Raw genomic sequence first — 24,685 nt, forward strand, 5'->3', positions numbered from 1 at the left:
GGTCTAATCAAGTGTGCTTCTGCAGTTGAGTTGACAGGAGGTTTTAGCAGAGGTTGCTATTCAAAATTATTCTCTGTGACTCCCTGTAGATTTCATGTTACCTTTCACCATGAGGAGTGCATCCACTACATTCAAGCAGATGGTAAATGTACAAATAACTTTGGGCTGGTTCACTGTGGTTGAGATTGATGAGAACCATCTAAACCAAGTTGAGAGGATCACATATAGTGTTTTGCAAATTGTTGTTTGATGTCCACTTGGAGGTGGCTGAGGTAATACATTTATTTCACATTGGGGAATGGATAGACTTAAGCTGGAGCCAGACAAGGTGAATGCTGTTAAGCTAGTCCACTTCACTAAACAATGTCAGATGAGGGCTTTCCTAAGGGGAGTGGGTTACTTCCATCGTAATGTAAGCAAATACAGCTTGACTGCAACCCTTCCCATGGTTCTTCCAAAAAAGAAAATGACTGACAAGCTTGTGTGAGTTGCCAAATGTGAGCAGGCTTTCAAAACCCTTAAGGAAGATTCTTGCAGGTCAGTAGTGCTTTTGCAGCTAAATTACAATATGAAGATTGTGTTGTGTGCAGATACTTCAGATGTGGGCCTTGGAGCAGCACTGTCAGGTGAATCACAAGTGGGAAAGAACACCCTGCTTTTATATCATCAGGAAATTGCTTCCTCGGGAAGCAATGAATGCCATTATGGAGAATTGCCTTGCCATTGGGTAGGCCCTCCAAAAACTTTTTATTTAAATGGCCTATACTTCAAGATGGTGACTGACCCCCTATTTCCTTGCACTGGTTACACTAAATGAGTAGACTTAAGGCAAAACTTCTCCAGTGGAGTATTCTCTTGAAACAATACTCTTAAATTAGTCATCTGTAACACAGCCAAAAATGCAGTTCCATTGGACTTCCTAGTAGCAAGGAAGATCCTGGGCAAACTTATCCTGATGCCAATTCCTTCCTGTCACTTTTGGAAGTCCCTTCTTGAGGGTTAATTGACTCTACAATACATTGTCACTAGACTTTTTTATTTTGTTTTATATACTCTATGCCAAGTGTTTCCCTGCTTTCTTTGATAAGATCTTCTATCTTCTTTGGATTAATTCTGTACCTAATTTTAGTATATTTTTAAATTTTAAACAGTCACAGGATGAGTGGAAATTAAGTGCTGTACATTTGTTCTTATGTCAGACACATAGAGCTAAATAGGAAAAAACAGGAATATAGGAGTTGGAACTACATATGTTAGAATGGAGGGAAAAATCTAATATGTACAGACTCTTACTGTTTATCTAAACCTGTTGCTATAAGTAGTTTTGGTAAGCACTTGATTTCTTGTGTCGCCAGGAAGATCAGTGGGTGTCTGATTAGATGACTTGGGGAAACTCAAGTAGCATTGTGAGAAGAGATTTAGCTGAGAACTTCACGATGTTCCTTAGGCTTTCTGGGTCATCAGAAATCTTCCACTCCTGTTTAGCATGTATTCTAGTGGTCAGAAAAGGCAGTGTGCTGTAACAGAAGACTGGGAGTCAGGAAACCTGTGTTCTATTCCAGAGTCCTTTGCTGACTTGCCTTGTGATACATAAACCAGTTGTTTAACTTCAGTTCCTTGTCTATAAACTATGGTTAAAGCTTTGCAAAGTACTTTGAGGACCTAAGATAAAAGGTACTATATAAACCACTAGAGGAGGGTTTCACTGAGGGACACTTTTGTAGAGACAGGCTTTGATACATAATCTTGTTCCCTGTTAATCATTGTTCATCTTCTAGGGCTGCATTTTAAATACAGTGTATCTTGCTATTCATGTAGAACTGGAGCCTGAGTGTACCTTGATTTTGGCCGTTGTATGGGATAGAAGAATGGACTACTTGTCCATTCTCTCTTTCCCTGGATATTATTGGTAGGAATGTTATTGTTATTAATTGTTTTCACTAACAAGGTCAGCTCCCAGACTGCTGCGCTGGGCATCGCAAAATGGGGAAGAGATGGCCAGCCCTCTGTGGAGATAGAGGTGGTTAGGGACTATTTAGAAAAGCTGGACGTGCACAAGTCCATGGGGCCGGACGAGTTGCATCCGAGAGTGCTGAAGGAATTGGCGGCTGTGATTGCAGAGCCATTGGCCATTATCTTTGAAAACTCGTGGCAAACCGGGGAAGTCCCGGATGACTGGAAAAAGGCTAATGTAGTGCCAATCTTTAAAAAAGGGAAGAAGGAGGATCCTGGGAACTACAGGCCAGTCAGCCTCACCTCAGTCCCTGGAAAAATCATGGAGCAGGTCCTCAAAGAATCAATCCTGATGCACTTGCATGAGAGGAAAGTGATCAGAAACAGCCAGCATGGATTCACCAAGGGAAGGTCATGCCTGACTAATCTAATCGCCTTTTATGATGAGATTACTGGTTCTGTGGATGAAGGGAAAGCAGTGGATGTATTGTTTCTTGACTTTAGCAAAGCTTTTGACACTGTCTCCCACAGTATTCTTGTCAGCAAGTTAAGGAAGTATGGGCTGGATGAATGCACTACAAGGTGGGTAGAAAGCTGGCTAGATTGTCGGGCTCAACGGGTAGTGATCAATGGCTCCATGTCTAGTTGGCAGCCGGTATCAAGTGGAGTGCCCCAAGGGTCGGTCCTGGGGCCGGTTTTGTTCAATATCTTCATAAATGATCTGGAGGATGGTGTGGATTGCACTCTCAGCAAATTTGCGGATGATACTAAACTGGGAGGAGTGGTAGATACGCTGGAGGGCAGGGATAGGATACAGAAGGACCTAGACAAATTGGAGGATTGGGCCAAAAGAAATCTGATGAGGTTCAATAAGGATAAGTGCAGGGTCCTGCACTTAGGACGGAAGAACCCAATGCACAGCTACAGACTAGGGACCGAATGGCTAGGCAGCAGTTCTGCGGAAAAGGACCTAGGGGTGACAGTGGACGAGAAGCTGGATATGAGTCAGCAGTGTGCCCTTGTTGCCAAGAAGGCCAATGGCATTTTGGGATGTATAAGTAGGGGCATAGCGAGCAGATCAAGGGATGTGATCGTTCCCCTCTATTCGACATTGGTGAGGCCTCATCTGGAGTACTGTGTCCAGTTTTGGGCCCCACACTACAAGAAGGATGTGGATAAATTGGAGAGAGTCCAGCGAAGGGCAACAAAAATGATTAGGGGTCTAGAACACATGACTTACGAGGAGAGGCTGAGGGAGCTGGGATTGTTTAGCCTGCAGAAGAGAAGAATGAGGGGGGATTTGCTAGCTGCTTTCAACTACCTGAAAGGGGGTTCCAAAGAGGATGGCTCTAGACTGTTCTCAATGGTAGCAGATGACAGAACGAGGAGTAATGGTCTCAAGTTGCAGTGGGGGAGGTTTAGATTGGATATTAGGAAAAACTTTTTCACTAAGAGGGTGGTGAAACACTGGAATGCGTTACCTAGGGAGGTGGTAGAATCTCCTTCCTTAGAGGTTTTTAAGGTCAGGCTTGACAAAGCCCTGGCTGGGATGATTTAACTGGGAATTGGTCCTGCTTCGAGCAGGGGGTTGGACTAGATGACCTTCTGGGGTCCCTTCCAACCCTGATATTCTATGATTCTATGGTGTTGGAGGCATGAGGATATTTATCTCTTGTGATTTCCAAGAGGAGTGCTGCTTTGAGAGAAGCCTCATAAAGAAATTAAGGTAAAACTAAATTCGGTACTGCATTCTGAATTCTGTCCTTCAAGAAACTGATTAGAATTGAATAACTATTTTGTTGATTTGTGAAGCAGCCTCAATTCCAGCTTGCTCTTCCATAGCTGTACCTAGACCTTAATTAGACCTGCCATGTTCAGATGCAGAATACTTATTTCTGGTGATGGTGTCAAAGGTCAGAACAACACTGCATGACTTTCAGATTCCATGTTGAGTTTTCAGGGTGAGCAGTTAGGAAAACAACTTTGTTAACTCAAACTGAATAGGGATGGTCTGTGTACATCATTGAGGATAATTACACATCTGACATTTCTAGAGACCCTTTTCTGACTGCTCACAGCCTACATCATATTATCCCTCTGGGCTTTCCTAGTATACAAGTCAGTGGGATGAAATGTAGAACCTCCTTAAACAAATGAAATATCCTCCTGCAACGTGCCTTGAAAAGCTCAAATGTGGCATTTTAGGAGCAGCTGTTTTCTGTTGCTTAATCTCCATGAGTGAAATGGAGGCAGTGAGATTGTGGAAAGAGTGGGAAGAACGTTCACTTTCATCTTCATAATATTAGAAACCCTTAATGTGTCTGAGGCAGGGCACAAATCTGAGACACTTCTGTACCTAATAAGCTTTATTAAGGTGTAGAAGCAAAGCTTTAACATTGTACCAAATGCTGATGTCTTGATCGTACTGTTGAGGTTCAGGTTCATAAAAGGAAATGATGGATTTTAGAGAACATCATTTGTGAAGTTTATAAACAAGCTTTTTTACATGGGCAAAGAGATTAACCTTTGCTCACTACTTGCCATAAGTGCCATATTAAGTTTTACAGCCACATGAAGGCTGGGTCTGTATCTAAGGTTAGCAATGGCACTTCTGTTAAATCCTGTTATCAGGGGTTTATCACTTGGTCGTTTTAAAAAATGCACCCAGGTGGTAATTGGAGTACAAGTCTGTCAAGAACAACTTACTGTGAATAAATGTTTAAAACCAGTTAGATTTTAAATTGTCATGTGTTTTTGGGGGGGGAGGGGGGGAATCCATTTTTTTTTTAAAGCTTGAAACCATTTTTTGTGCTGATAAATGGTTTTGGGGAGGAAGTAAAGGGCCTTATTTTGAACTTTTGGGTTCTGACTGGGATGTATCACAACCTTAACTTTATTTAAACATAGTGCTGCTAGTACTCCTGGAATATTCTGTATATAAAGCTAAGGTGGGGGGAAGGGTTTCCTCACAAATCTGGCTTGGTCATGCTGTTATTTCAGCACAGTCTCCATTTCACTCATATGGAGAATTAACTTGGTATAATAATGAACTACTATGATGGTGCCTCTTCTGTGATGGCGTATCAAAGCTCTTGTTTTTGGGTGCCTCACAAGTAGAGCAGATATAGCTCTTACACCAAGGGAGGAGGTTTCTCTTGGCCAGACAGTGAAGCTTATTCTTTCAGTGAGCAATGAGGTGGTCGTAACGTTGAAATCTACAATGCTGCCTTTACACTGTTCCGGTTGGAAAATATGCTTAGTGTTGATTACCCTTTCTACTTGCTAATTAAAATCATGTTGTATCTTAAGCCTTTATATGCTGTTGCAACCCAACCCACCATCCTCCAGATTTAAGGGGTGAAAAGAAGTAAAAACAAAACCAAAAACCCCACTGGAAGAGTGGTTTTGTCCTGTCACTTCTCAGTAAAGATTTTGGATCATTAACGATGAATCTTGATTTTTGTGTCTTTGGAAAGATAGCCTAACTAATTTTCAACTAATTATTTGTGTGAGGGTATTACATCAAACTGCAACTGTAAATTTGCACTCCAGTTTCCGTTTAGATTGGATTTACTGCAGCCTTTGGACCAGATTTACAAAGGTATTTAGATGCCTGATGTTGCAGATAGACCACTAATTGGCTTAGGCACTTTTGCAAATCCCACTAGGTGACTATCAGCATCTTTTGGTGCCTAAATACCTTTGTAAGTCTGACCCAAAGGTAGCTTTCGGACGCTACTTTTTGGTGTGATGGGAGCAAACGTCTCTAGTTTGGGGTCAGTCAAAGATGACTGAAATAGTCTAGCAAGAGAAATCTCAACCAGTACCACTAACACATGACAGCAGTAATAGCCAGCTTGCCAAATGGAAAATACCTTTAAATTCTTAGTGCTGGGTCAAGCAGATGCTTGCTGGAAGAGCTGCTTTGCTTTACTATTCAGCAATTCAAAATGTTTTCTTTCACAAGCTAATTGTTTTAGACCTTTACTAATGTTACCAGGGTTGTTAGAATGTGATGTTACAAATGGGCATGAGAATGTCATTGCAAAGTGTTTTAAAGGCTGAGCTGAAACTAAGACATGTCCACAGTTTTCTTGCCTTGTATGAAAACTTTGTTTGTGTTTTTCCACCTGTAGGGTCCATTAAATAGCGAGTCTTCCAATCAGAGCTTGTGCAGCGTGGGCTCTCTGAGCGATAAAGAATTGGAGGTAAGCAGCCACTGTTCCTAATAGTCATCAGTTATAGGTTAAACGTGAATGGGCTAACAAAGCCCAGAATTAATTACATGAGCTGGAGATGAAGATTTCCTAGTTCAGGGCTTTTGTGTGGAACAGGCTACTAGAAGAATCTAGACTGAGTCCAAGTCGTATGGACGTTAGAGCATCCTGCAAGGCCCAACTAGTTAAGGTTTTCTCATCATAACAGGTGCTTTTCTTTATTAAAGATAAAGGAGGGTGGTTTTACTGCAGTTAGAATGGTGGTTTGTGAAACTAAGCCCTCAATTGCTGTTTTCAGTACTTGGTAGCTGTTTTCAGTTGCAGTTTTGGGCAGACCAAAATAAAAGGGAATCTGCGTGGAAAAGTCCAAGTCTTTACCTACCCTCCTTCGCACTTCATGTACGTGTGAAGTTTTAGAAATATGTACAAGAAGATAAGGATTTATATAAACTGACATGTAGAACGAAAAGGAAATAAGGCATGGTAGTATTACATGCTTCCTCTTGGTTACTTTCAGTATATTTGGATTAAGAACTTCAAAAAACCAGCTAAAACAACGAAGTTGAACTGCAGTTACTTTTTAATTTAAATTAAGATTGCCAGTTAGTAGTGCAGGATCTAAATTTAAATAGTTTGTTTAAACCCACGATAAGATAACTTCCTACTTCACTTACCAGCCAAGTGCTGAGTTTTGGATCATATTTCCCCTTTAATACATTACAGTACAGGTATCAAGTATCTGATGCAGTCAGTACTGTAGGAATACACAGTATCTCGAACTCTGGACTTGACAGGTAAGTAAATTAGGAAATGGTCTTCAATTATTTGAAGATCATGAGTATTAAATATCTACATATATTTGTTTTGCTCTGGCTTTACGGTCTACTTCTAGTGAGTTTCACTTAGATTAACTAAGGAGATCCAGTTGTCTGCCACTCTTCACTTTTCAGTCTGTGGTGTTTTAGCAGTGGATAGGTGATCTTATATATCCTTGTGCAATTGGGTGAATGCGAATGACTACTTAAAATTGAATTTGGTAATTTAAGGATAATATGAAGCTAAAATACACTTGCATTCTCCTGTTATCTTATTGACACTGTTATAGAGCCTTTGGAATCACTATTGCACTAGGGTATTTGTGAGATGCTCCTGTCAGCAGTGGAGTGCAGATTCCTTTGACTTTGTACTGAGTCAGCAGTTTCTTGTACCAATATTGTATCTACATAGTGGCCAGTATCAAAATGTTGTCAGTGAGGATCTGTTCATTGTACAGATGTTATCATTCTATAAAGTAGCACACAGGTACAGTAGCTACTCTTCATGTGTGTTTTTTTTTTAAAGCACCAAACCACCGTTTCTGCCCTCCCACCCCAAACAAAACCAAACATCTCCATTAGGGACTGCTGGGTTGGCATGTTATGGCCTCCTCCATTCCTGTGGATCTTAGGTTTAACTTCTGGCTGTGTTAGCTTCATTCCTTTATCTCTTCAAAGTGGGTAGGTTGGTTTCTGTGTTTATTGTGTGGACATCAGTTGCTAAGAACCATGAATCTTAAGTTTGCCACAAAAGTTTTGGCCAAGATTTCTCTACTCTTTATTGTGCAATGGGCACTGTGGCTTTCCTCCTCTGTAGTTCAGTGGTGGCTGACATGATGTGTAAATGTATAGCCTGGAAAAATTTTGGGCCCCTTTGGGATAAAATGTATGTGATAGAAATGACCAGTTTTTTCTCTATAGCAACTTTGATAGGCTTTTTCTAATACATAGAACTTCAAGTTTTGTTTCCTTGTGTCTCACTTTGTTGTGAAGTCCTGCTGAAGGAACACTTCACATCTGAAACACTTCACATCATGTGTAAATGATTTTTCATGTAACTTATGCAAGACAGCACCTAGGTACTAAGAGCACTAGAAATCAGTTATTGAATGGGCTGCAGTCGGGTGGGTGGGATTTTCAAAAAGTGCTAAAGTGACTTAGGAGCATACGTCCTATTGAAAGGCAAAGTAAACAGACTGGGCCCAATTCCCAACTGTCCTGCATTTTATGTAGCCATTTAGAATAGTGAAAAGTGGGTGTTAAACACCGCTGTTCTGATTTGATTGAATTCTATGCTCCATCTGCAGCAGACTAAAAGACTACATGATGTACAAGGCAATGGAGAATCAGTCCTACTATGTCTAAGATAGAAAATAATCTTTCCCTGTTCCCACCCCCTTCTGATTTCTGACATGTTCTCTTATCTTTGCTGTGCATAGGTCTGAAGATAGTATCTCTCTAAGTACTGAGTGCAAAAACTAATGCACTTGGGAACTGGAATGACCATTGGGGACCTGCAGCCTATTTGTTTAGTATTTTGGTCATTTTTTAAATTCTGGAATAACAGCAGAAATGTTAATTTTGAAGTATTTTTTAACAGACTCCTGAGAAGAAACAGAATGACCAGCGGAACAGGAAAAGAAAAGCAGAAGCATATGAGACCAGTCAAGGTAACCCATTCTTCTGACCCTTCACAGGATTTCCGACCAGCTGATAATTGGCCTCACTTTTTAAAGAGTCGTGGTGTCTAAGGAGAGTAATGGTTCATCTCAGGGGTGTGTCAGGCAGCTTATTAGGAATTTATTTGAAGTACTTGCAGTGATCGTGTAGTACTCCTTTGGGAGTCGTTCTTTCCATTGTAAGAAAAACATTCAGTCCTACAACAACTTACTGCAACATTTGTGTTTACTTCTAAACTCTAGAATTCTTATTGGAGATTTATGATGGGTCCACAGTGCACAAGGAGAGACTGGATGTGGGCCCTCATATGGGTTATGTGAATATCCTGTGCTTAGTCACATGGGAAAGGTCTGCAGCTGAAACCTCTCTCATTTTTGCTGTGCTTCAAAAAGCTTTCGTTCATTTTCTACATCTTGTTCCATGTAACATTGGAAACCTGCTTTAACAACCAGCTAGAGAACAAGTTGTACTCAAACGTATAAAACAGCAAATGTCGTCTTAAAGAAAAGAGAGTGAGTCTGATTTCAGTCTGAGCTCTCACGCTCCTCTTAGTGGGTGAACATTAGGAGGATGGAAGGAATAGTTATTCTGGAAATAGGAATCTGCTCCTACAACAAAATAACAGATTCTATTGATAGTAGACTGTACCTATAGTGTTTGGAAAGAGAGGTGGAACAACAGTTAAACTTTAATGAATCCGTATTAAATCACCATTATCTCTCTAGCTCTCATAGAATGATTGTGGGAAGCTTAATGTACTTGCAGTGAGTACAGTAAATTATGTAAAGGCAAAAGTAGATTGTGTATAGTAACCTTTATTATGCTGTTACCTTCAAGGAAGCTTTGAGAGATCCACATTGCACACTGAGAGCAAATATTTCCCTTGTTTGCAGAGAAACAAATGTCATCTAATTGGGTCTATGTCAATTTTGGAATTAGTCAAACTGTCAACTCTCCTAATTTAAAAAAAAAAAAAAAGTGTAGGGATTCTAATCCTGAAACTGACTATTGCTGGGTAGAAGCTCCTCTTCTGTACTAGGTGCTGTAAGAAGCACCTAAGTGTACATCTTTATTTACCGGAATAGGTTTCTCAAAATGGCATCAGATGTTTACATTTACAAATCAAGTTTTGCCTTCCTTCTCTGTTTCCCTTTCAGGAAAAGGCACGCCTAGGGGACATAAAATTAGTGATTATTTTGAGGTAAGCCTACTTAAAATTGAATTTTCAGAGAAATCTGTTCTTAAATCCTTGTTTGAGGTGTGTATATATATATATATATATTTTTTTAAATGGAAAACTACACTGTATCTTAAGTTACTCTCACCACTGCATTAAATCATAGCTTCTGGTGTAAGTCATTCACTGTATCAATCTGATAGGCTTATGAGTTTGATTAGGGCAAAATATTTGAATCTTGTTTCTAAATTAAGCTAATTTCTATTTCTTTAACTTAAACAATTGACTGACCAAATGTTATAAATAGCAATCACTTAAAACCGTTTTGAAGCTGACTTCTATTGGGATCTGAACCTTGCCTCATGAGAGTGAGCCCCCTTTTGGCAAGCACACTGCAGTTGTATTAAAAGCCCCAGTCCTGCAAAGGGGTCTGCCAATAGAGTCCCATTAACTTAAGTAGGACTGATCCTGTTCAGAGTTAAGCAGGATCTTAAGTCTTTTCAGGATCAAGACTAAGAAGTTAGCCACACTGAGAGACCAGCTCCAAGCACAGAATGGAGATATCAAAACAGTGATGGGTACCTCTAAAAACTTTAAGAAAACTCATTTAATATATATTCTTGGCACTTTTTTTCTTTCCAAGCATGTACAAACTAGAACTTGTTACTTTTTTCATCCCTAACAACTTGTTCTTCACTTTATTCTGAGTAGTTAGTTGGCTTGGAGTTAGCAGTGCTTTTGCTAGCACCTCTTCCTTACTGTCTTCAGACATTGCTGAGTTAAAGCATGGCACAGTCCATAGTACAGGAACATAGGAACTTCCATACCAGATCAGACCAGTGTTCCAGTGAATCTGATACCCTGTTCCTGACTGCAACAGATGATTCAGAGCAAGGTGTAGATCTTCTTCTCCCCGCCCCCTCACACACATGCGTGTGTACAGAGTGCACAATTAGACATACCTGCCATGGGGAAGATCTTCCTAAACCTGGATTGTTAGAAGTTGACTTATCCTGAACCATATCCCTTGATTTAAAACAAGAAATTATATCTAATGTAGCTGTGGATATTTAACCATTGAAAGCATTCACAATCCCCTCTTGGTATTATGGGCATAATAGATAGAGTTTGTGCTCATTTTCTTTTGTAAATGGCCAAACCTCAGTCAGTGAATTTTTTATTTTTTGTTGTCTTCAGTGTCCACTAAAACAGGTTGCTAGGGCTTATAAGGAAGGTCTTTATACTTAAGATAAATATGCAGCTTCTATCTCCTCCACCCCAAATCTTGCTTAAGCATAGTATCTTTATGAAGTGATTGATCATATGTATCTTTTTGGTCAGTTTGCTGGGGGAAGTGGTCCAGGAACCAGTCCTGGCAGAAGTGTGCCACCTGTCGCCCGATCCTCGCCACAGCATTCCTTATCCAATCCCTTACCAGTAAGTATTCCCTCTGAGGAAGGTGCTAAATGATGCAGTGGATATGCCCCAGACAGGAGATTTTTTCTGAACAAATAGGGCAGAATGTTACCACAGTTACTGAAAGGGACTTGGATTTTGTTTAGTCTCTGAATTAGATTCAGTGATCCTTCAGTCTATACAGAGCTAATAAACTGGATCATAGCTGTAAAACCAGCTGTCCAGGGCCTGATGTGGGCATGTTTGTTTCCAAGGAGCTAGTCCAATCTTAAACAGTTTATCTTACATACTTCAAACCCCAGATGCCATTTCTTGATACAGTATAGACGAGTTCTGTCTTAAAAGGTTGCGGATTGGCCTATGTTCCTAGTAGTAGAAAAAGTAAAAACTAACATTTTCCATTCTGTCATTCTGATGACTCTGCTTGTCTGTTGCATCGCTCTTCCTGCACAGTTTTGTCTTGTCTATTTCGATTGTGAGATTTTTCCAGAGAAGGGCCCAGCTTTCAATGTCTGCATGGTGCCTAGCTTAGTGTTATCCTGCTCTTCGCTGGGGTTCACAGAGCTGCTGAAATATAAATATATCCTTGTTAGTGCTGAAAAATATTTTATTCCACACTGATTTTTCAGATGTAGCTTTTGGGGGTAATCAGTAAAAGCTTTCCAATGTGTGTGCATGCCCATTCCCCAACTTCTTTCACTGAGAAAGTTTCATTGTGCCATTTGGTCCCTTTTGTAAGGTTCAAATGTGAAGAGAACCAATATTTTAAAAAACTTTAAAGATATTTCAGAAGCTGCTTTTCTGTTATGATCATGTAAGTACCGTTAAAAACCACCCTTTGAATATGGCCTGGACCTAATCCTCAATTTTTCTTGAGCATTAGGAGAACAGTGTGGCAGTTTGGAGTCTTTTCTGGAGCATAGTATACTGACAGTAAACCAGGTACAATGAAGCAAATGAGCTTTTCTGGCTGGTCTATTTTGAAGTCATTTGCATACCTCCTAAACTCATATTTGTCTAAATTCCAATGCTGAGTGCTCTGGGACCGTGCATTGTACCCTGCAGAGTGCCACAAAAGAGAGGGATTGGCCCTCAGAGTCCATCATTCATCACTGAATGAAACCCTTCCAGTGCGGCCTTAAAGTTAATGGGGAATTAAAACATAACAGCACCTCCCTTCTTTAAAAAGAAAAGTTAAATGCAAAAACCGCTTAATGACACCTCATGGAAGACAGTTTACATGCACAACATTCAAGACAATTCTTCTCCCCAGAATCTGGGATCCTGTGGTAAGTGCATAAGGGGCAGTCATTCCGTGAGTGCATTTTTTCGCATTTTAATATATTGAGTATATAGAAACCTGGAGAGAACCCGTCCCATGCAGTCAAAACTGATGTCACAGGCAGCATCAGCTAAGTCCATTGTCTTTTTTTTACAAAGGTGCTTGTCATGAGTCTGTTGGCAGAGCGCCCTCTTCAGAAGCTATGTGGGGAGCACAAGCATGCATGTCTAATTGTCTCACACCCATGCGCACTGCAAGGTGTGTCAGTTTAGCAGGGCTGGCTGGTGCTCAGCCCTCTGACTGAGGCTGCTTGGCTATTTCTTCCGAAATTTCATGGTCCCAGGTGAAAGAAACAGAACAGTCCACAATCACCAGACAAGGTAAAATAAAAGCATAAAGGAAAAGGAGAGCCTGTAGGTGGCTTCAATGAGGATATTGGCCTCTTAGTTCAGAGGGGTTGGGGCGGTATCTCAGTTCACCCCCGAGTGCACTGGTCTCCAGTGGAAGTCTCTCATTTGCCATCTTAATGCAGGGAATCAGTGTTCTGCTGTCTGCAAGGGCTGGGGCTCAGTTGGCTCTCATCCTCTCTGGGAAGCTCAACAGCCTGCTCCCTTCTCAGAGTTGCCCCCTTCTGAGTGGAGTTTCCCCCTTCTAACTCCTCCTCCAATGCTGGCATGATTTGCAGGTGTGGAAGGAAGGACCATCGTAGCCTGAAGCAGCTCCTTAACCGCTTCCATGCTGGTGCGGGGTTTATATACCCCGTCACAGTGCTCTTCAGATTCCTTGTCTTCAGTTCTGGTTCTCCTTTCTCCTGCAACCATACTTTAACTTTATGCCTGTATTGTGGTAGTAGCATGCATCTGTAAGACCACTGCTTTGGCTACAAAAGGAAAAACCAACAACAGTAGGAACAGGGAAAAAGAGGAGAAAACTGAATGTCGCTCCCAGTTTAGGGAATTAGTGTGTGGGTAAGGAAGGTGTTAAGCACCTTTTATTAAAAGACTGTAGTGGTTATTCACACTGCAGGGTAAGCTTGTCTGTGCCCTGGGCTAAGGGAGGAAAGGTAATATCTTTTAATAAGGTTGCTCAACTTTCCTAGACTATCCCTTGCCTACTTCAGATCCCTTTATCCCTCAGTTGCAGGTTGCAGATTTCACAGCCCTCTGCTCCGATTTCAGCTCTTGCAATGTCCCCATCCCACAAAGCTCTCTATCCGAAAGGAAAGTAGTGTTTGTAATGCTGGGCAGAAAAAACGTTTTGGATGAGCAGTTTAAAAAAAAAAAAGTTTTCTTTAGTTCATCTTTTAAAATCTGTGTCCTGCCTTTGCTACAATTGCCTAGAAGGAGAAGAGGCTGCTGGGTGGGAAAATGTGTAGCGATGAGGAGGGAGAAGTTTCCATATACAGTATTTTAATGAGGCAACCTGCAGTGCACTGCTTCGGAGAATATCTGATCAAAACTAAGTTTAGGGCCACCACAGTTTTCTGTGTCTGATTCAGCCGCGTTCTGTGCTGGTGCCACTCTTTTGACCCTGAGTACTGTATCAAACAAAGTTAGATGAGCAGTTCTCAGACTTTAAGACCTATCCCATCACACCTAAAACAATCTAGTACTTGGCATTCTGCTGTCGTAATTAATCAGTGTAACTAATATCTTTTCTTGTTCTGATGGTACCAAGCCATGCACAACAGTTAGAAACTCACTGTACAAGATGTGAAAGTGGTTTCTCCTTAGCTGCTATATATGGGTACTTCCTGAAAAGCTTTGAAATAGGGCTAGTGTTTACCTATCTTAGGCAGTTTATTTTTGCCATTAAAACAGGGGCCAGGTTACTATGACTCCTGGATCCTGATCATGGTTCAGTTGCTTATCTAGAGCAACTCTGCCTCGATTCACTAATCTGTAACATGGGTATACCTGCACCTCTTCTGAAGTTGGGTGGTTGTAAATGACTTTGAAAAGTACGAAGCATTTGTAGAATGAGGATGATACTGACCTAAAGTCCATTGAGATCTATAAGAGCTAAGGATCATTGTTCTGAGCCTTTAAAGAGTGCAAAGGCCTAAATTAAGATAGTCTGGTTAAGGCTTTGAGTTTCCAGCTCTTTGCTTGAATGGCCCCAAAATGTGCAGACGTGGAGAAGGGCAGTATTTCCGTTAACTAGGGGAATCCTGTTCTGCACGTTCACATGCATTGCAGCACATTTCAAACATGTTATTCCAGTCACTCCTATTGACCTCCGCTATCAGAGCGATCTTTCCAGGAGCCCTGCTTTTGTTAACAGATCCTCTCTTTGCTGGCTCTCCGTTCCTGAGCTGCTGCTTTGCTGACAACAGTTTTGGCAGAACCAGAGAATCCTTTTTTTTTAAAGGTTTATTGTATTTTTTTTAAATGTATTACAGCGGCGAGTGGAGCAGCCACTATATGGGGTAGATGGCAGTTCTGCAAAGGAGCCGCAGGAAGAACACTCTCCTCTGCCAACGCTGATGTCTATGATGCTGGCAAAACAGCGGCTTGAGAGTGAGCAGTTGGTACAGAGGGGAGCTGGCCTCTGTTTTGCTTTTGTTTCGGTGAGCAGTTTTTAAAAAACCCAAGCCCAGGGCAGAGGCTGTGTTAAGGGATTGGGAATGGGATGTGGAGTTTTTCAGCTCTTGGGCTCTGGTTTACATCCAGCCTGGGTTACTAGTGACAGTCTTTACCATCTAACAGCTGGTTCATGACCTATGTGAAAAGTTGCTTCCAGCAACTTTTGCCTTCTAGAGAAATCTGTCTGGTGTAGATGCTTGTATTTCAATTTAAGAAGCTAAATTGATAAAGCCGAAGTAGATTCCTGACTGATTTTAGGCTAAACCAACTACTCTCAAAGCTGGAGTAACTGCCAGTACGGCTGAGAGACCAGGTGAGTGAGGGAATATCTTTTATTGGACCAACTGCTTTTGGTGAGAGAGACAAGCTTTTGAGCTTACACAGAGCTGCTCTTCAGGTCTGGGAAATGCGCTCAATGTTGCAGCTAAATATAAAGTAAACAGATTGTTTAGCATAAGTAGTTAAACATATTTCAAGGGACAATTCAAAGGTGAAGCGGCCTGTTAACACCTCTCCAGTCATGGGGAAGTAAAGTGTGTGTGTGGGGGGGAAGCTGGCAGAGGGGGTAAGTGGGTTATATGGCTGTAATAAGCCATAAATCCAATGTCTCTATTCAGTCCATAATTTTTCAGTATCTAGCAAAATTGTGCATTTAAGCTCCCAGGCCAAACAAGGACACTTTGCCAGAGAAGTAGACCACATCATGGAATGGGCCACCCAAATACCCCAAGTGAACCTGCTTCAGTACAGAAATGAAACCCTCTCCAGCCACACACCTCTAGTTGTCATTTAATTGCAGCAAGTGAGGCTTAGGTTGGGCATTAGGAAAAACTTCCTAAGGCTATGTCTCTACTGTGCCCCTTACATTGGTGCCGCTGCAGCCAGGCCATTGTAAGATGCACAGTGGAGACAAAATAAAATCACGCTGAACGAGGGGTGGTAGCTTCATCCACAGGGGAGCGGCTCCCGCTCCCGTCGAAGTGCTGTCCACACAGGTGCTTTTTGTCATTAAAACTTTTGTCGCTCAGGGCTTTTTGTTTTTCACAGCCCTGAGCGACAAGTTTTAACAATGAAAGTGCAGTGTAGACAAAGCCTAAGTGTGAGGGTGGTTAAGCACTGGAACAAATTGCCTAGGGGGGTTGTGGAATCTTTGTAATTGGAGGCTTTTAAGAACAGGTTAGTCCATCACCTATCAGGAATGGTCTAATTATTACTTAGCCCTGCCTTGAGTGCAGGGGACTGGACTAGAAGATGACCTATTGAGGTCCCTTCCAGTCCTACACTTCCATGTTCATCACCCTACACTGGAACCCATACATTTTATCATCAAACAATTACAACCCATACTCGATGGGGACACCATCCTGAAAGAAATCTTTTCTGAATCCCCCTCTTCTGGCCTTCAAACAACCACCCCCTACCCAGCCTCACTAAGCTCATCATCAGAAGCAAGCTCCCCACAGACCAGAGCAGAACAACTCAAAGCAGCATCAGACCCTGCCAGCACAACAGATGCAAAACCTGTGGACATATCTCCACTGCTGCAATTATCAACATCCCCCACAGCACGCCATGGGTTCAAGATCCATGGGTTCTACACATACCTATCACGTGTGGTGTGCTAGTGAACTAAATACCCAATAATAACAGTGGGTGAAAAGAGACAACCACTGCACTCTCAAATAACCTTTCACAGAAAAAGATAAAAGACCTGTGGGTGAACACAGCACAAAGCGATAACTCTATATCTGACCTCTTCTAATCCTCAAAGGAAAACTGCAGGACACCTTCAAAAGATGAGCCCCTCCTAGCTTTTTTTTCTTTTCCCCACTGTGATGGAGAGGTGTTAACTACTTATGGTAAACAATTTATTCCACCTTATACTTACTGTGATACTCTTGAGTACATTTCCCAAACCTGAAGAAGAGCTCTGTGTAAACTCAGAAGCTTGTCTCTCTCACCAAAAGCGGTAGGTCCAATAAAAGATATTCCCTCACCCGCCTTGTGTCTCTAATTTACTGGGACCAACATGGCTACAACAACACTGCATAAAGACAGCTGAGAACGTTGATGAAATGTTACTGAAGTTATATTAAAGTTCATAGAAATGTATCTTTTGCAGGAGTGCCAACCCCAAATGTTCAAAAATCATGTCCGGCTCCCCAAAAATCATGAGATTGGCTTTAAAATCATGAGATTATGTCAAAATAACAGATTTGGTGTTTACTTGCCTGCTGCTTTTTGAGGCTGGGGGGGGGTGTGTGTGTGTGTGTGTGTCACATTTTGAAGCTTACTCCACAGCCACGAGGTCTAAAAACTCACTTCTTAAAGAATGAAGGCCAAAATTGTTGCACATCCACTTGACTCCAGGAGTTGGGGCTTTAAGGAAAACAATAATTATCATGAGACTTACGATAAGACCATGAGAGTTGGCAACACTGCAAGTTTTAACCGATTGAGCTGGGCTTTCTGGGAAGGATCAGTTTCCCTTCTCATAGCCCAAACCTCGGAAACATTTTTTAAATGGTTTTAGCTGAACGACATTGAGACCAGAAAGCATCTTCCATATAAAATGAGTGTGTGTTTGCATGAAGAATTGCAGTCACGTTAATACCTGGTAGTAGGTAATTATGCTGGCTTTCTGTTGCAGGCCCAGCAAGGCAGCCCCTCTTCTACCGGATCAGGGAACACAGAGCATTCCTGCACCTCCCAAAAACAGATTTCCGTCCAGCACAAACAGACACAGGTATAGGCCAACAAACTGTAAAGCATATTGCCCCCTTCCATCTAAGCTTTACATTTGGTGCAGTTCCGGCACTGGAGAAGAGAAGAGGGACATGAGTCTTGGTAGGTGGCAACCTACTGACTTCATCGAGGGACTGCGTTTGGACTGTTGGATCTGTTTGTGACACTGCTACTCTGTTGTCACCCTGAACGAGTCCCATGACCTCTTTGTGCCTGTTTCTCACTGTAAAATGGATACTTCCCTACCTAACTGATGATGGCGATTACTTGCTCTTTAGAACACTTTGGGACCTGATAAAAGACATACTCAGGGTCTAACTGATTTCAGTATTTGGGGTCAGGAAGGAATTTTCCCCCAGGTCAGATTGGTAGAGATCTTGTGGGATTTTTTTTACTTCCTCTGCAGTGTGGGTCACTTGCTGAGTTAAAGTAGATTAAATGGTGGGTTCTCTGTAACTTGATGTCTTTTTAAGTCAAGATCTGAAGTCTTCAGAAGCTCAGCCAGAGGTCATGGGCCTATTGCTGGCATGGGTGGGTGAAGTTCTGTGGCCTGTGATGTGCAAGAGGCGAGACTAGATCAGTGGTTCTCAACCTGTGGACCACTTGCAGCCTAATCAGCACAGAGCTGCAGCCTATGTGACATCCTCAGGACCATACAGGTAGTATATTGGATGCAGCCCACAATGGTAAATAGGTTGAGCACCACTGGACTAGATGATGATGGTTCCTTCTGGCCCTAAAGTCTGAGTCTAAGAAACAATTGCCAACTGGTACGGGCTGTTCTTCCCCACTGTACCCATAATTCCTGTTTATGTTACAGGGAATCCAATATGTAAGTTTTCAGAAACACAGACTTGTATCTGTTTCTGCTGTTAAAAGGGAACAGTTCAATTAGAGGAGGTTATTTAAAACGAGAGCATACAAATGGAAAACAAACATCAGATGTAATACTTCCCCACAAGGCCATCGTAGGGCTGTGTGAAGACTAACGTCCTGTCTAAGCCAATCTAAGATCTTCAATGTGCACAGTCTTACTCTGTCTACCTACTGAAATTTTAGCTTTGAACTGAAATACATTTGAAATCATGGCTGAGAGGCTGTGCATTTTACACCTCCCCTCATGCTAGCTGTGTTATTGCCTGGGAGAACATTGAAAACCGGAGGCCTTAAGGGCACTAAACAAAATTTGTGAATGCAATACAAGAATCTATATTTACAACAGAAGGTGGGGCTTTTGGAGCTCTTCAGATGCCACTGCGATTTCAGTGTTCCCCATGGCCAAATTTTCTAACACTTGTCTGCTCGTATTGTCTGACCTTTATGCTAGGGGTGTGCACCCTGTAGAATGAGAAGAGTGAAAATAAATCCTGGTTTCACCAGAGTTCTAGATTGCACAAAGCCCCACTTTCTAGAATAAACTATTGAGAACCATGACAAATGACCAAGACACATATATAGCAAGCTTTCTGTAGCTGAAATATTATCTGTTTTCATCTGACTTTGTTTTGTGATGTTTGTCTCTGCAGTCTGACCTCACAATGGAAAAAATATCTGCACTAGAAAACAATAAAAACTCTGACCTGGAGAAGAAGGAGGGGAGGATAGATGACTTATTAAGAGTAAGTGTAAACATGAAAAGGCTCTTGTAAAAACCTGCTTTTTGTAGCATCCTGGTATTGCAAAAGTGGAACACGTGCACAAATCAGGATTTTCTATACTACATTTGGGGAAACTGACACTTGTAGAGAAGGAGATAACATGAATACCTTTTCAAAGGATAATTGGCAAATTGGTTAGGCTGAGAATAGGAGTTCTTGAGGTAGAAGCTATAGGCAGGCTTGCCAGTATATGTAGATACCAAGTATAGCAATTAGGCTGATCTGATGGATACAGCTATTCTATCTCATTATTTGTAAGTAAAAGAACTTCTTCTGAAGAAACTGTTTCATTCTAAATGATGAGATCTAGGAGACTTGTCACTTGACTCTCAAAGGAAGCGATGGAAGCTATCCTCTAAATTAGAAAGCGTATAAAGCACTGGAGAAAATACGCAGTGGGGCAGGGAACCCTACCTGGAAGACTCCATCGGACATGTAGGCATGTTGTCTACCAGAAGAAAGCAAGAGTCAAGGAGTAGAAAGCAAAACTGAACTTTTCCTTTTATTCCAGACTCTTCTGTATTGAAAACATTCCATAAAAAATGCTTGTTTCTGACCACACTAAGGCCCTTATTCTGCAAAGACTATACTTGGGTGTCTGGCCTCCATATCTAGGAGAATATGTATGTGAAAGAGAGATGCTTTTTATGGCATGGTCAAAAACTTGAAAGATTTTTGTGGAACACTTTCAAATAAACCAGGATGACAAATAATTCTGTTTTCTAGTGACCTCAAGAGTAACTCCTAATTTTTTTTTAAGAGGCCTACACCACTTGAGGCTTAATTGGATGCCAAATGACAGATTTTTCTGTTTTTTAGGTATGTCCTTTTCTAGTCTACAAGGGTAACACCCATGCAACCTTGATGTTCTTGAAACACATCCCAGTTTCCAGAAAGAGAGTCTATAGCAGGGCTGACCAGCTGTGCCAGAGAGCAATCCTACAGCTGAAAGTGCAAAGGATGTCATCTTGCTGCTTCCCGTCAGTGTTCAGTAGAGAGGAATCATAGAATATAAGGGTTGGAAGGGACCCCAGAAGGTCATCTAGTCCAACCCCCTGCTCGAAGCAGGACCAAATCCCAGTTAAATCATCCCAGCCAGGGCTTTGTCAAGCCTGACCTTAAAAACCTCTAAGGAAGGAGATTCTACCACCTCCCTAGGTAACGCATTCCAGTGTTTCACCACCCTCTTAGTGAAAAAGTTTTTCCTAATATCCAATCTAAACCTCCCCCACTGCAACTTGAGACCATTACTCCTCGTTCTGTCATCTGCTACCATTGAGAACAGTCTAGAGCCATCCTCTTTGGAACCCCCTTTCAGGTAGTTGAAAGCAGCTAGCAAATCCCCCCTCATTCTTCTCTTCTGCAGGCTAAACAATCCCAGCTCCCTCAGCCTCTCCTCGTAAGTCATGTGTTCCAGACCCCTAATCATTTTTGTTGCCCTTCGCTGGACTCTCTCCAATTTATCCACATCCTTCTTGAAGTGTGGGGCCCAAAACTGGACACAGTACTCCAGATGAGGCCTCACCAATGTCGAATAGAGGGGAACGATCACGTCCCTCGATCTGCTCGCTATGCCCCTACTTATACATCCCAAAATGCCATTGGCCTTCTTGGCAACAAGGGCACACTGCTGACTCATATCCAGCTTCTCGTCCACTGTCACCCCTAGGTCCTTTTCCGCAGAACTGCTGCCTAGCCATTCGGTCCCTAGTCTGTAGCTGTGCATTGGGTTCTTCCGTCCTAAGTGCAGGACCCTGCACTTATCCTTATTGAACCTCATCAGATTTCTTTTGGCCCAATCCTCCAATTTGTCTAGGTCCTTCTGTATCCTATCCCTCCCCTCCAGCGTATCTACCACTCCTCCCAGTTTAGTATCATCCGCAAATTTGCTGAGAGTGCAATCCACACCATCCTCCAGATCATTTATGAAGATATTGAACAAAACCGGCCGCAGGACCGACCCTTGGGGCACTCCACTTGATACCGGCTGCCAACTAGACATGGAACCATTGATAACTACCCGTTGAGCCCAACAATCTAGCCAGCTTTCTACCCACCTTATAGTGCATTCTTCCAGCCCATACTTCCTTAACTTGCTGACAAGAATACTGTGGGAGACCGTGTCAAAAGCTTTGCTAAAGTCAAGAAACAATACATCCACTGCTTTCCCTTCATCCACAGAACCAGTAATCTCATCATAAAAGGCGATTAGATTAGTCAGGCATGACCTTCCCTTGGTGAATCCATGCTGGCTGTTTCTGATCACTTTCCTCTCATGCAGGTGCTTCAGGATTGATTCTTTGAGGACCTGCTCCATGATTTTTCCAGGGACTGAGGTGAGGCTGACTGGCCTGTAGTTCCCAGGATCCTCCTTCTTCCCTTTTTTAAAGATTGGCACTACATTAGCCTTTTTCCAGTCATCTGGGACTTCCCCGGTTTGCCACGAGTTTTCAAAGATAATGGCCAATGGCTCTGCAATCACAGCCGCCAATTCCTTCAGCACTCTCGGATGCAACTCGTCCGGCCCCATGGACTTGTGCACGTCCAGCTTTTCTAAATAGTCCCTAACCACCTCTATCTCCACAGAGGGCTGGCCATCTCTTCCCCATTTTGCGATGCCCAACGCAGCACTCTGGGAGCTGACCTTGTTAGTGAAAACAGAGGCAAAAAAAGCATTGAGTACATTAGCTTTTTCCACATCCTCTGTCACTAGGTTGCCTCCCTCATTCAGTAAGGGGCCCACACTTTCCTTGGCTTTCTTCTTGTTGCCAACATACCTGAAGAAACCCTTCTTGTTACTCTTGACATCTCTGGCTAGCTGCAGCTCCAGGTGCGATTTGGCCCTCCTGATATCATTCCTACATGCCCGAGCAATATTTTTATACTCTTCCCTGGTCATATGTCCAATCTTCCACTTCTTGTAAGCCTCTTTTTTATGTTTAAGATCCGCTAGGATTTCACCATTAAGCCAAGCTGGTCGCCTGCCATATTTACTATTCTTTCGACTCATCGGGATGGTTTGTCCCTGTAACCTCAACAGGGATTCCTTGAAATACAGCCAGCTCTCCTGGACTCCTTTCCCCTTCAAGTTAGTCCCCCAGGGGATCCTGGCCATCCGTTCCCTGAGGGAGTCGAAGTCTGCTTTCCTGAAGTCCAGGGTTCGTATCCTGCTGCTTACCTTTCTTCTCTGCGTCAGGATCCTGAACTCAACCAACTCATGGTCACTGCCTCCCAGATTCCCATCCACTTTTGCTTCCCCCACTAATTCTACCCGGTTTGTGAGCAGCAGGTCAAGAAAAGCGCCCCCCCCTAGTTGGCTCCTCTAGCACTTGCGCCAGGAAATTGTCCCCTACACTTTCCAAAAACTTCCTGGATTGTCTATGCACCGCTGTATTGCTCTCCCAGCAGATATCAGGAAAATTAAAGTCACCCATGAGAATCAGGGCATGCGATCTAGTAGCTTCCGTGAGCTGCCGGAAGAAAGCCTCATCTACCTCATCCCCCTGGTCCGGCGGTCTATAGCAGACTCCCACCACTACATCACTCTTGTTGCACACACTTCTAAACTTAATCCAGAGACACTCAGGTTTTTCTGCAGTTTCGTACCGGAGCTCTGAGCAGTCATACTGCTCCCTTACATACAGTGCTACTCCCCCACCTTTTCTGCCCTGCCTGTCCTTCCTGAACAGTTTATAACCATGCATGACAGTACTCCAGTCATGTGAGTTATCCCACCAAGTCTCTGTTATTCCGATCACGTCATAGTTCCTTGACATCACCAGGACCTCCAGTTCCCCCTGCTTGTTTCCAAGGCTTTGTGCATTTGTATATAAGCACTTGAGATAACCTGTTGATCGCCCCTCATTCCCAGTATGAGGCAGGAAGGAGGGTCCGGTGATTATTGTGAGAGCCTGGGACTTGAGACGCTAGTTCAGTTCACTGCTATGCTATAGACTTCCCATGTGACCTGGGGCAAGTTACTTATGCTGACATAAGCTGTAGTGTAGACATAGCCTAAATTATGTTGCTTGGGTGGGAGGGTGAATAAATCACCCCCCTGAGCGACATAAGTTACACAGACCTAAGTGCCAGTGTGGACATAATTACACCAGCCCCCGCAAGTGGCAATAGCTAAGCTGACAGGAGAGCTCTCTCCCGTCTACTTAGAGCGGCTACAGTGGTGCAACTGCACCACTGTAAACTCTAGTGTAGCCATGCCCTGTGTGTCTCTGCCTCAATTCCCGACCTGTGAAATAGGATATCCCTTCCCTACCTCCCACGGTGTTGATAGGTGCTCAGATACTCTGGTAATGGGACCAGATACATACTATGGAGAGTGGATTCACGTGATCTTTTATCTTGGCAACAAGTTGGCTGCTAATTTGCTTTTCTCTGACCTGTTCCCTGGAGCCAGCTGAGTAGAGTACCTTTCAAGGTGATACATGGCTTGGCTTTTTCAGGGCAGCCTTGAACACGGAAAGTTTGTATTTTGTCTTCATTGACCTTGTGTACTTTCTTTTTAGGCCAACTGTGATTTGAGACGGCAGATTGATGAACAGCAAAAGATGCTGGAGAAATACAAGGAACGGTTGAACAGATGTGTGACAATGAGCAAGAAGCTCCTTATAGAAAAGGTGAGCTGCTAGCTTTCCAAGTCTCTGTATCCAGAGCCACCTGGCTTTGGAAAACACACTCACTCTGTCATGCCTGTCCTGAACTCTGGAAACTTGCTCTTCAGAATGGAGTGAAACTTGTAGTCATTTGAAATACAGAATTAGAGCTGTGCGTTTTGAATTATTTCTCTGAAATGGTAATGGGCAATGGCTTTCAAAGTGCAGAGCCTTTTGGCTTTCTTTTGTCAACCTCAAAAGGAAACCAGCATCCATTCGTCTGAGCAGAATAGCCTGAGTTGTTGCATCTTATAATTCACTTGGCATTACTTGCTATGGATGGTTATGTAGGTATAAAGTAGCATCTGTGATCCTAGCAGTGCAAGAGAATACTGGAGGAGACTACACAAGAAGGCACCATGGCCCAGTAAATGGGAGCTAGGACTCAGAGCTAGGTGTCAGATGTGTTTTGTGACTTAAGGGAAATTGTTTAACTTTTGCCTGTTTCTAGCTGTAAAATGGAGAATGTCCTTGTAAGGTGCTTTGA

General features: G+C 42.6%; 1 protein-coding gene across 5 annotated transcripts in view; it reads left to right on the plus strand.

Moving 5' to 3' along the window:
• Positions 1-24,685, plus strand: part of TLK2 (tousled like kinase 2) — a 58,505-nt gene that overhangs the window by 8,848 nt on the left and 24,972 nt on the right. For 2 of the 5 annotated variants that reach the window (XM_048829667.2, XM_048829668.2), the window contains exons 3-10: positions 6,090-6,161; positions 8,586-8,655; positions 9,823-9,866; positions 11,184-11,279; positions 14,942-15,109; positions 17,776-17,871; positions 19,397-19,489; positions 24,052-24,162. In XM_048829667.2, the coding sequence (XP_048685624.1) occupies positions 6,090-6,161; positions 8,586-8,655; positions 9,823-9,866; positions 11,184-11,279; positions 14,942-15,109; positions 17,776-17,871; positions 19,397-19,489; positions 24,052-24,162 (750 nt within the window). The remainder of the gene's footprint in view (positions 1-6,089; positions 6,162-8,585; positions 8,656-9,822; positions 9,867-11,183; positions 11,280-14,941; positions 15,110-17,775; positions 17,872-19,396; positions 19,490-24,051; positions 24,163-24,685) is intronic. The other 3 variants (XM_075123517.1, XM_075123516.1, XM_075123518.1) reach the window with 3 other exon arrangements.

The sequence above is a fragment of the Caretta caretta genome, chromosome 27 (genome assembly GCF_965140235.1).
Source record: "Caretta caretta isolate rCarCar2 chromosome 27, rCarCar1.hap1, whole genome shotgun sequence".
Taxonomy (NCBI): Eukaryota; Metazoa; Chordata; order Testudines; family Cheloniidae; genus Caretta; species Caretta caretta.